General features: G+C 38.9%; 1 protein-coding gene and 1 pseudogene across 1 annotated transcript; both read left to right on the forward strand.

Moving 5' to 3' along the window:
* The first annotated feature begins 3,690 nt into the window (after positions 1 to 3,690).
* Positions 3,691 to 4,129, forward strand: LOC112301277 (large ribosomal subunit protein uL24 pseudogene; annotated as a pseudogene).
* Positions 4,130 to 6,602: 2,473 nt separating this feature from the next.
* Positions 6,603 to 7,163, forward strand: LOC112301252 (thymosin beta-4-like). The gene has a single exon (XM_045192302.3). The coding sequence runs from the start codon at positions 6,646 to 6,648 to the stop codon at positions 6,778 to 6,780; it is 135 nt and encodes a 44-aa protein (XP_045048237.2). The 5' UTR covers positions 6,603 to 6,645; the 3' UTR covers positions 6,781 to 7,163.
* Positions 7,164 to 13,330: the final 6,167 nt, after the last annotated feature.

Here is a 13,330-nt window from a genome sequence, read left to right on the forward strand (position 1 = left end):
ATGTCATAAGTTAAATTGAACAGCAGAGTGATGAACCTGAAAAGCACTTCCACATCTAGCTTTGTGTAAGGGTATACTGAGACCCAATGTTTTTCTATGCAACCTAAGTCACAGTTCTGCTTGGGCAAGTGTTTCTGAAAGCAATTTTTTTTCCTAGTCTGCTGTTATTTTTTAGGATCCAGATTTGGCAAGCAACAGAATTTAACCCTGGCCAATTTAAGCCTATGGAAATTATTGGAAACACATGGGGGTACCTGGGAGCATGAAAATAAATGCTGAAGAAGCAAGTCTCAGGTAGAATGGGAAGCAGAGCCCATTGTCGGGTTACATGCACATTTCATGGCCACAAGGAGGAGGCACTTTGAAGGACAGTCCCATTAACTCTATGTCCAATAGAGGAGGGATGTTTTCCCAAAGCTCTTGCCAGAAGGAGGGGGAAGGATTGTTGGGCAGGCAAAAACATTAGCTATTCAATTAACTTATTCACTGAGTATACATTCAGGAAAATTAGTCTTCTACTTGAGCCTCTTAGCAAAGACGTATAGGTTGATATCCAGGCAGGTGACTTCCTATGTAGCCTTAAACAAATCATAAGCTTTCTCTGAGCCATAGTCCCCTCATTTGTAAAATTTGTTGAACAGTTTGGACCAGATGAGCAATCCCTAATACCTTATAGAGTGCCAGAAGAGAAGATGTTCTCCCAGATGCTGGCAACATGACCCTGGATGACTCATTTACTAATTCTGGGTTTCCCTATGTGTAAAGAAAGAGGTTGAACTAGGTTCCTTCTAGCTGTTAAAGTCCACAATTCCCTAAAAGGACAGTTGGAAGTAGGCAGGTCAGTCTTTCCCCCCAAATCAATGTGATATCCTTATTTTTAGGAAATATACGCTGAAGTACCAAGGGCTATACAGACATTATAATGTAACCTACTTTCAAATAATTCAGGAAAAAACCCTTATATATTATATATTATATCAGGTTGGCCAAAAAGTTCATTTGGTTTTTCCCATAAGATGGCACTGGTAGTGCTTAGTTGTCTTTAACTTCATTCAAATATTTTTTTGTTAAATTGTATTACAACAGCTGTCATATCAGTGTGCATTTTAAAAAAACTTATCAGAACTCGTGAGCTTTTCTGTAGCCATTTTAAGTATTGAAAATAGAGGAAAATAAGCAACATTTTTGGTATATGATGCTTTATTATTTCAAGAAAGGTAAAAAGACAACTAAAACACACAAAAAAGATTTGTGCAGTGTATGAAGAAGGTGCTATGACTAATCAAGCAAGTCAACAATGGCTTGCAAAATTTTGTGCTGGAGATTTCTTGCTGGATGATGATCAACAGTCTGTTAGACCAGTTGAAGTTGATAGCAATCAAATAGAGACATTAATTGAGAACAATCAATGTTATACCACACAGGAGATAGCCGACATGCTCAAAATATCCAAATAAGTCAAGTTATTAGTAAAAATGAAAAATGTGTCTTTTATTTTATGGAAAAAACCATACAGACTATTTGGCCAACCCAATATATTAAATATAAATATAAAATATTTATTTAAACATATATATATATATATATATATATACATACATACATATGTATACATACATATACACACACACAAAAACACACAGAGACTTCTGGCCAAGATGGAGGCGTAGGTAGATACACAGTGCCTTCTCACACAACCAAAAGAAGAACAACTTTAAAAACAAAAACAACTAGAACTGCCAGAAAATTGAACTGTATGGAAGTTCGACAACCAAGGAATTAAAGAAGAAACATCCATCCAGATGGCCAGGAAGGGAAGGGACAGGCAGATGGGGCAGAGAGGACTTGTGGCAAGGTGGCAGCTGGAGGACTGGAGCAGGCAAGGCGGTGGCTCGCAGACCAGGTGAGGTGAGAGCGGGTGGGCTGGGCAGTCCCACATTTGTGTGCAGATAAACTGGGAGGAACAACTGTGGAGTGAGACAGACTGTGCAACCCAGGGTTCTAGCATGGGAGATAAAGCCTCAAAACCTTTGACTGAAAAATCCTGTTGGGGTTATGGCTGTGAGAGATACTCCCAGCCTCACAGGGAGAGTTCATTGGAGAGATCCACGGGGTCCAAGAATGTACACAAACCCACCCACCCGGGAATCAGCACCAGAAGAGCCCAATTTGCTTGTGGGTAGTGGAGGGAGTGACTGAAAACCAGCAGAGAGAGGAGCAAGTGGCACTGTTCCCTCTCTGACCCCCCCCCCCCAAACAGAGTCACAATGCAGCAAAGTGGGTTGCCCCACCCTGGTAAATACCTAAGGCTCCATCCCTTACTACATAACATGTGAGCCATAACAACAACAAAAAAAGCTTTATTATTTGAAAGCAAATGAAAGAACACATCAAAGTTCCAGAAAAAATACAACTACGCAATAAAGAGATAATCAAGCTATCAGATGCACAGTTCAAAACACTGGTAATCAGGATGCTCACATAAGTGGTTGAGTATAGTCACAAAATAAAGGAAAAAGTGAAGACTATGAAAAGTGAAATAAAGGAAAATGCATAGGGAACCAACAGTGATGGGAAGGAAAATGGAACTCAAATCAAAGTTTTGGACAAGAAGGAAGAAATAAACATTCAACCAGAACAGAATGAAGAAATAAGAATTCAAAAAAATAAGGAGAGGCTTAGGAACCTCTGGGACAACTTTAAATGTTCCAACATCCAAATCATAGGGGTGTCAGAAGGAGAAGAGGAAGAGCAAGAAATTGAAAACTTATTTGAAAAAATAATGGAGAAATTCCCTAATCTGGCAAAGGAAACAGAGTTCCAGGAAGTCCAGGAAGCTCAGAGAGTCCCAAGGAAGTTGGACCCAAGGAAGTACACATCAAGGCACATCATCATTACATTACCCAAGATTAAAGATAAGGAAAGAATCTTAAAAGCATCAAGAAAAAGGAGACAGTTACCTACAAAGGAGTTCCCATAAGACTCTCAGCTGATTTCTCCAAAGAGACCTTACAGGCAAGAAGGGGCTGGAAAGAAGTATTCCAATTCATGAAAGGCAAGGATCTGCATCCAAGATTACTGTATCCAGCAAAGCTATCATTCAGAATGGAAAGGTAGGTAAATTGTTTCCCAGATAAGGTCAAGTTAAAGGAGTTCATCATCGCCAAGCCCTTATTATATGAAATGTTAAAGGGACTTATCTAAGGAAAAGAAAAAGATCAAAAACCAAGAACAGTAAAATGGCAATAAACTCACAACTATCAACCATGGAGCCTAAAAAAACCAAACAAAAACAAACTAAGCAAACAACTAGAACAGGAACAAAATCTCAGAAATGGAGATCACATGGAGGGTTATCAGCAGGGAACGGGTGTGGGGAGAAAGGGGGGAGAAGTACAGGGAATAAGGAGCATAAACTGTAGGTACAGAATAGACAGGATGAGGTTAAGAATAGTATAGAAAATGTAGAAGCCAAAGAACTTATATGTATAGTCCCTGGACTTGAACTAAGGGCAGGGGATGTGGGTGGGTGGTGGGGTGCAGGGTTGAGGGGAAAAAAGGGGGGAAATGGGACAACCGTAATAGCATAATCAATAAAATATATTTAAAAAAATAAAAAAGAATACACAATTAAAAAAAAATAAAATACATAGCCCTTTTGCGGCCATTGCTGAGGCTCCAGTGGTCAAAATGAAGTTCAGTCCCTTTGTGACTTCTGACCAGAGCAAGAACCATAAAAGGCATTTCAGTGCACCTTCCCACATTTGCAGGAAGATTATGTCTTCTCCTCTTTCCAAAGAGCTGAGGCAGAAGTACAATGTTCGTTCTATGCCCATTTGAAAGGATGATGAAGTTCAGGTTGTGAGAGGGCATTACAAAGGGCAGCAAATTGGCAAAGTAGTCCAGATTTACAGGAAGAAATACGTCATCTACATTGAACTAGTGCAGCGGGAGAAAGCTAATGGTACAGCTCTTCATGTGGGCATTCACCCCAGCAAGGTTGTTATCACTAGACTAAAACTGGACAAAGACCGAAAAAAGATCCTTGAATGTAAAGCCAAATCTCACCCGAGAAGGAAAGGAAAAGGGCAAATACAAGGAAGAAACAATTGAGAAGATGCAGGAATAATATAACCTTATATACAGCTTTAATTAAAAACTTGAAATAAAAATAAATAAAATAAATATATACACACACACACACACATATAAAATGAGAGAGAGAGAGGAAGAAAGAGAGAGAAAGAAATGTGGCCAGTGTTAAAAAACAGTAAATTTGAATAAAGAGTGTGTGGGAGTCTTCCGTACTATTCTTGAAACTTTTTTCTAAGTGTAATTATTTCAAAATGAAGTTAAAAAAAATTAATGGGAAGGGTGAAAGGAAATCTGTTCCTCTGCTTGTGTGTCCAAAGGCCTTTTGATGAGTTATTTGTGTGACAGATGAATATTTGAATGTCTATATTGCTAGATCCAAACTTTCTAGGGGAAGTTCTTAGTGCCAAGGCATGGACTGTACAATAAGTTTTCGCTGTTAATGTGACAAAGCTCCATTGTGGACCTAGAAAACACTGGATAAGGCCTATCTATTTACTCCTCCTAAGTAGTCTGACTAAGTGGGTGGAGATTTCCTGTTGGCCTTTATGGTTTTCTTTTGTTTGGAGGAATATATCTCAGACACAGCATGTGAGGGGAGACCCAAAAAACCCTGGAAGTTATTTATGAAAAACTGTGTATTTGTTCTTTCATGTTTAAAGTTCAGTCACCTTCAAAGTACTCTTCATTTGATGCAATACACCTATCAAGACTTTTTTTCCCATTGTTTAAAACAGTTTCTGAACTGGTCAATTTTGATATCTTTTAGTGCTTCTGCCTTTGTGTTGTTTTGTTTCACTTTATCCACATCAGCAAAACCTTTCCCTTGGGTACTTTTTTCATCCCAGGAAACAAAAAAAGTCACTCAGGGTAAGATGAGGTGAATGGAGGGGGGTGGGGCATGGGGGTCATACTGGTTTTTAGTCGAAAACTGCTGCACACTCAGCGCTGTGTGGGCAGCTGCACTCTAAATCCCCCATCATGGAATGGACCGATGTGTTGAAAGAGTCTTCAAAAAAACTCACTGAAGCCCAACCAGCTTCTCAGCAACGCCAGCTGGTACACTGATACAGATGAATTCCTAGAACACTCACCTAAGCAGGAAGCCCATACCTAAAGGGATCTGCCCTCCAGAAGATAATTCATTTTGGGGGGATCCCCCTTGTATACTCTCATATATGCTTCGTACTTTTAATATTCATCTATAACCCAAGAAATGTCTCTACCAAGTACTTACTAACTTGATTTGAAACCAACCATTACTACCTTCATATAGTCATTTCTTATTCCAAAGTGATTTCACTATCTAGAAGGGTGTTTTTGCAGGATTGTATTAGCAAAATATTGGAACCAACTTCGGGGTCAATCAATAGAGTATTGATTAAATATATTCACGCAATGGAAAATTGTGTAGATGATAAAAAAAAAGATGAAGCAGCTCCCTAAGAGTGGGCTATGAAATGATCTCCAAGTTAAAAAATAAATGAAGCAACTCTATATAACTAGATATTGAAACAATTTCCAAGGTATAATTTTAAGAGCAATTTGCAAAATCATTTGTAAGTATAATACTACCGTATTTTAAAATCTGCTTGAATGAGTAAGCAATGAGTGGACAATTAATGTTTTTGCCTGATTAAGCACATGCCTATATACCTATATGCAGAGTGTTTTCTGGAAAGATACACAAGAAATCAGTAACAGTGATAACCTGTGGAGAGGGGAACAATAGGTGGGAGTACGGATCTGGGGAACAAGGAAGGCAGAAAGACTTTTCATTTATATCTTTTGGGTTTTACCAAACTTAATGTAGGAGTCAGTGCCCCTTTAGTAGTAAACGCTCAGGGTACTTTCTCACCATGTAGGCTTCAGCAAAGATAAATCACTGTAGCCAAGGAAACTGTCCTACTACAGTATGAGTATTATGAATATTGAGTCCCTAGCTTCTCATCTTTCCGCTCAAGCAGCTAGCCTTATCTTTGTACATAGTAGGTGCTTAATGATTGTTTGTGGAATTGAGTTCAACTGAATTGATTTGCTGTGCTTTTAGGGGTACGTCTGTATGTATTCACACATGCTTGCTGGTTTAAATCTAGGCATGTTGGCATTTCATGTGTTTTTCCCTTTTCTATCTTACAGGAAAAAAGGATGACACTAACATTTATTTTCAATTCTTAAGAACTTAAAACTTAGCCAGCAAGTGGATATAAATTAATGCCTCCTTTTTTGAGGGCATTTTGGTGTCATAAAGCAGCATGTAACATATACTCAAGTTGTAACCCAGTCATCTCAACCCTAACAATTTATCCTAAGGAAGTAATTATACACTTCAGAGAAAGATGTATGTACAAGCAAGTTCATTGCAATATTTCAGTTAATGTTGAAAATTTGGAAAGAACCTTAAGTGTTCATGGGTAGGTAACTGGTTAATTAAAGAATGGTATGTCCATCTAGTGTGGACATTAAAAATGATGATTCCAGATTTGGTGGCGGTCACCAAGCAGATAGGACTCTTCTCTCATTCGTGTGCCTCCCTCGGCTTCCTCAACAACGATGTCTGATAAACCCGATATGGCCGAGATTGAGAAATTCGATAAGTCAAAATTGAAGAAGACAGAGATGCAAGAGAAAAATCCACTGCCTTCCAAAGAAACGATTGAACAGGAGAAGCAAGCAGGAGAATCGTAATGAGGCCCGCACCGCCAATATGCACTGTACATTCCACAAGCATTGCCTTCTTATTTTACTTCTTTTAGCTGTTTAACTCTGTAAGCTGCAAAGAGGTTGGATCAGTTTAAATAACTGTGCTGCCCCTTTTCACATCAGAACTACTGACAATGAAGGCTGCACCTGCCTCTCTTATCTGCTTCTCTAGCTGGCAGGGAAGGAAAAGAACTTGCATGTTGGTGAAGGAAGAAGCTGGGTGGGACGACAGTGAAATCTAGAGTAAAACCAAACTGGTCCAAGGTGTCCTGCAGGCTGCAAAATGCAGTTTAATCAGAGTGCCATTTTTTTTTTGTTAAAATGATTTTAATTATTGGAATGCACAATTTTTTTAATATGCAAAAAAAAGTTTTAAACCCCCCCCCAAAATGATGATTCCACCCTATATTTATTGATGAGGAAAATATCTATAGAATCTTGTTAAGTGATAGAGATTATACATGTGTTTGCCATTTTTATAAATTTTATACATAGGTCACTGTATGTATATAAATAGATATCTGGGAGAAATTTCATCAAAGTATTCAAAATGTTTATTTTTCCATGATGGATGATTATTATATCCTTTCTGTATTATTCGTATTATTTACATTTTTTCTGGAGTACACATTGTACTACTTTTACCAAAAAAATGAAACTGTTAAAGAAAAGCAATACAGTGATATCCTAGTTTCACTCTTTGACTCAACAAGTATTTGTGGATTGCACCAGAGTATCCTAGACTTATCTTTCTTAATTTACAGACTGTAGAATATTCTATGCGTCCATGTAAGAAAACACTGAACTAAGCACTTAAAAGGCTCCTTTTGAAAATTTAGGCACACGCACACAAAAAGAAATCAGAACAGTAGTTGTCTTTGGGGGTTGAGATGGGGATTGTTTGGGAAGAAGTATGAACAAACATTTTAGGGTGATGATAATGTTCTAGAAGTTTGTGTTATAGAGATATACACATTTGTTGAAACTCAGTGAAGTTACTCTTAAAATTTGTATATTACTCCATATGTCAATTTCACATCTAAAGACAAACAAACAAATTGGACCTTAGGTAGTAATATTGATGTCTAGAATTTACTCTGAAATGCACCAAAACCAAGATAGATTAATGGATGGTTTAAGAAATGGATTTAGGTGAATAGATATATAACACAGCAAATATAATAAAATGTTCATTGTAAATCTAAGTGGTACATATACCTGTGTTCACTATAAAATTCTTTTAATATTGTTATTTAAAAATTTTCATATTAAAATGTTGAGAAAAATGTAAGCACCAATCAACCATTGGTATATTGAATATGTTTGTATTTTATCCTTATAAACTAAATTCAGCAAATAGAGTCCCGGAATTTGCCCCCCAGGAAAATCAATCTTTTTGAATAGGTAAGCTATATAAATACACATATATGACATAAGTAGTGATAGGGCTGTCTTCATGAGTGGTAACTGTGCAGTCACACAGAGCCCCACACTTGGTTTAATGTTCTGCTGTTGCAGTATTGAAATTCTTAATAATTTTTAAGCAAGGGGCCCTGCATTTCCACTTTGCACTGGGCCCTGTAATTTATATTTCTAGTCTGGACTAATTAACAATAACAGTATTTTTAGCATGTATTACCTTCTCCCTACGTAAAGCATTGTTAAACATGTGACATATATCATTTCACTGAATCCTCAAAAAAACACTAAAGGAGTAGCTACTATTAACATCCCTATTTTACAGATGAACCTACTAAAGCTCAAAAAGTGAAGCTATTTGCTCAAGTGTACATATTTATTGTATCCTCAGTATGCCAAATAACACATTATACATGGTTGATACTCAATAAATATTTGTTGAATAAATAATAATAATAATAGCAGCTTCCATTTATTGGGCACCTTCCAGGAGGCTAGAATGCTCCAACTGAAACCTGACATGTTCTCCCCTAAACCAGACTCCCCACCTTTGGTGTCACTACCTCAAGGCCGCATTTCCTACCACCTTAAATTAGATCAGGTCTCCTTTTGTGATACCTTAGGCTTCTTCTTTATAGCATTCATTACCATTGTAATTAGGTAGTTCTTTGTTTAATGCCTGTCTTCCCTCTGGACTGAAATCTCAGTGAAAAAAGTGACTCATTTTTATCTGTTCATCATTCTGTTCCCGAATCCAGTATCCAGTATCCAGTACTGTACCTAGAGCATAGCCTGCCTACCTGCCTGCCGTAACTTGATTATATATTTTCTCATTTAATCCTCAACCCTGTGTGGCAGAGATTGTTATCATCATTTTACAAGTGAAGAAAGTAAGGCTCAGAGAAATTAAGTCTGAGTTACCTCACCACAGGAAAAGCACCTACAACATAGTGAACCTGCATTTGCCTGAGTCCAAAGATCTCTTGTCATTTCGCTGCAGCCACTGTTTCCACATGACAATTTGCTTGACATTATTTTCTATTTCTAGGAACTATTTATTCCTTTCATATCTTGTTCAGCTCCTATTTTTACTGATTGACCTCAGGGCTCTCTAATGAAGAGGAGACATGCTTTCCAAGAAATAATTACAGCAGGTGATGTAAACGGTCTGGCTGAAGCCGGGATTTTATTTCTTAACCTTAAGTAAAGCAGCTGGAAACTCTACCATTAAAAAGCCAAGGATCCAATTTCCCTTTGGTACTAACTCTTCCTTAGCCCTGGGAAACACCTTGAAGTGGTCTCTTGGGCTATGTAAATATAAAATACTCATGTCTAATTCTTGGGAAAGGCTCAGTATAATTGAGGTAAAGCAAATGTAGATGCTTCAAGCTGTTAATAAGATGTCTTTTGGTAGTTTTCTGCCCCTAAAGATTGTGATTTCTATATGGAAATGTTTTTCCCCAAGTGTGGATTTAGGCTGTCCTAAGCCTATGCATTACTGGGTATCTTCGCAGAGTTGGGAGTACTATCCTTTCATCAGTTGTTTGTGAGGGTCACGGAACTGGATGGAAAGGAATGCTGGGAGAGTGCACAGGCTTATTTTCTTTAGCCAGTGCTGGAGGAGAGGCTGTGAACTAGCAAAGGAGAATGCTTGGCCCATCATTCCATGGTGTGCCTTATGGTGTTAAGACTGAAAACCCCAGATCTTATGAATTGCACTGATGACAGATGGCGTTGCACCTTGTCTTTTGTAGGACATAGGACAAGAGAACATCATTTGGTTGTCATAGAGTTTTTTTGTGCCTTCCGAGGGTTAAGTCTAGATTGTGGATCTCTCAGAGTAGCTACTACTAATAACAGTATAACTTGCCCTATAATATTTCTTTTCTGGTATTTCTCAGGCCTCATAAAAAGACTTGTTAACAGTCATGCCCTGACCTCAGTTGGGCTCTTGAGCTTGTTCCACTTTCTTGGAGTAATATCAAGCAGTTCCCAAAGTCAGTAGTAGAAACAATGGTGACAGTCATCTGTGCAAGACAATAGTGCCCCATGGAACTATATCCAATAGGGTGAGAAAGAGCTGGGCTGCAGCAGAAGAACAGGAGAGACTGTTCCTGAGAGCACAAGAGCGACAGAAATACAGAAAGGAAGAGGTTGCTTTTTCTAGGAAATGGGCTGTGAGGACTTATGCCAACATTAAAAGTAAGCTAGTGAGATAAGATACATTTTTTTACTCTGTATGCCTTAGTTAGTCTTAAAGATGGCTCCCAATGATCCTTGTTTTTTTGTATTCATGTCCTTATGAAGTCTTCTGCCATGGTGAGTCATGGCTAGTCTATGTGAACAGAGTATGGTGGAGATTACAGTAAGTGACCTCCAACAGTAGTTGTAAGTAAAGGATTAGTAACTTCTGCTTTGATCTCCTGGATTGCTTGCTTTGGGGGAGGTCAGTCATCTCATGAAGACTCTTTGTTTTTGTGTATTTTATTTATTATGTTATTGCAGTTGTTCCAAGTTTTCCCTCTTTACCCCCCTCTACCTAGTACTCCCCTTCCCTCCAGCAATCATCCCCTTAGTTCATGTCCTTGGGTCATGCATATAAGTTCTTTGGCTTCTCCATTTCCTAGAGTATTCTTAACATCTCCCTGTGTATTTCGTAGCTACCAATTATACTTTTTAATCCCTGCACCTTTCCCCACTCTCCTCCTTCCCCCTCCTAGCTGATAACCCTCCAAATGATCTTCATACTTATAATTCTATTGCTGTTCTAGTTGTTTGCTTAGGTTTTTCTCTTTTTTAAGATTCAGTTGTTGATGGCTGTGAATTTGTTGTCTTTTTAATGTTCATAGTTTTGATCTTTTTTTTCTTAAATAAGTCCTTTTAACATTTCATGTAATAATGGCTTGGTGATGATGAACTCCTTTAGCTTTACCTTGTCTGGGAAGCACTTTATCTGTCCTTCCATTCTAAATGATAGCTTTGCTGGATAAAATGATCTAAGTTATAGGTCCTTGCTTTTCATCACTTTGAATACTTCTTGCCTGCAAAATTTCTTTTGAGAAATCAGCTGACAGTTTTGTGGGAACTCCTTTGTAGGTAACTCTCTGCTTTTCTCTTGCTGCTTTTAAAATTCTCTCTTTTACAATAGAAGAAAAAAGCAAACAAAATATAACCAGAGACATTGAAGTTAAGAACAATCTAACAATAGCCAGGGGGGAGTGGGGGGAGGGCAGTGGGAAGAGGGGATTACAGGAACTACTATAAAGGACACATGGACAAAATCAAGGGGGAGGGTGGAGGTGGGGGAGGGAGGTGGGTTCAGCTGGGGTGGGGTGGAGGGATGGGGAGAAAAGGCATACAACTGTAATTGAATAACAATAAAAATTTTTAAAAAATTTCTCTCTTTTATCTTTAACCTTTGGCATTTTAATTATGATGTGTCTTGATGTGGTCTTCTTTGGGTCCAACTTGCTTGGGACTCTCTGTGCTTCCTGGACTTGTGTGTCTATTTCCTTCGCCAAATTAGAGAAGTTTTCTTTCATTATTTTTTCAAATAAGTTTTCGATTTCTTGCTCTTCCTCTTCTCCTTCTGGCATTCCTATGATTTGGATGTTGGAACGTTTGGAGATGTCCCAGAGTCTCCTTACACTGTCTTTTTAAAAAAATTCTTGTTTCTTCTCTCTGTTCTGGTGGAATCTTTGTTTCTTCCTTATGGTCCAAATAGTTGATTTGAATTGTGGCTTCCTTCCCTTCACTGTTGGCTACCTGTAGATTTTTCTTTATTTCACTTAGTGTAACCTTCATTTCTTCCTTCATGCTGTTGCCATACTCAATGAGTTTTCTGAGCATCCTGTTCACCAGTGTTTTGAATTCTGCATCCCATAGATTGGCTATCTCCATTTCTTTTAGTTCTTTTTCTGGAGTTTTGTTCTGTTCTTTCATTTGGGCCATATTTCTCTGTCTCCTCATTGGCAGCCTGCCTGCATTTGTTTCTGTGTATTAGGTAGAACTGCTTTGACTCCCTGTTAAGGCACCTGTAAATTGTGTGGGGCAGAGGCTTAGGTAATCTTCAGGATTGGGCATATTACATCGCTGCTTTGTGGCTCCGCGTGGGGGGAGGTCTCAGAGAGGGGACTGTGCCACTGCCTGGCTTCTGGGTGTTTGCCTGGCACTTGCCTCATTTCCAGTCATTTCACCTACTCCCCCCATGCAACTGGCACCCTTCCAGCTGTTGCCATGGTGTTCAATCCCAGAGTGGGTAGGTTACATATGTTTTAGAACCATGCAGGCCCTTTAAGCAAAGTTTCCTGAAAATCCCGCAGTTTCTTCTGCCACCCCAATCCCCACTGGTTTTTATAGCCAGAAGTTATGGGGATTTATCTTCCTAGTGCTGGAACCCTGGGCTATGTGGTCTGGCCTGGGGCTGGGATCACTGGCTCCCAAGGTATCCTTCCTGATTTTTTCCCACCACATGTGAATGTGGGACCACCTGTACCCATTCCACCATCACCACTGCCTCTTTGCACCACACTGCATCTCCCCGTCTCTCCACCCCATCTCCCCATCTCTGCCCCTCCTACCTGTCTGGATGAATGTGGCTTCTTTAAATCCTTGGTTGTCAGATTTCCATACTGTTTGATTTTCTGACAGTTGTGGGTATTACTTTGAGATTTAGTTGTAATTCTTTCTGTGATTGTGCAAGGAGGTGAAGCATGTGTACCTATGCTTCCATCTTGACCAGAAGTCCTGTCTTTTTTTTTTTTTTTAATCTTCACCTGAAGACTTCTTTTTTTCATTGCTTTTAAAGAGAGAGGAAGAGAGAGAGAGAAACTCGTAAATAGCTCCGTTGTGAAGCCAACAGAAGAGGAACTGAGGCCGCCAGCAACATCCAGCACCAACTTGCCAGCCTTGTGAGTAAGCCATGGGAAGTGGGTCTTCTAGCCCTCCTCAAACCTTCAGATGACTGCAGCCCCAGCTGATATTCAACTGTACCTCATGGGAAACTCCTAGCCAGAACTTCCCAGACAAATTGTTCTCACATTCCTGACCCATAGAAACTATGAGAGATAAATATTTATTACTGTTGTAAGCCACGAAGTTTTAGGGTAATTTATTA

This window comes from Desmodus rotundus, chromosome 8 (genome assembly GCF_022682495.2).
Source record: "Desmodus rotundus isolate HL8 chromosome 8, HLdesRot8A.1, whole genome shotgun sequence".
Classification (NCBI taxonomy): domain Eukaryota; kingdom Metazoa; phylum Chordata; class Mammalia; order Chiroptera; family Phyllostomidae; genus Desmodus; species Desmodus rotundus.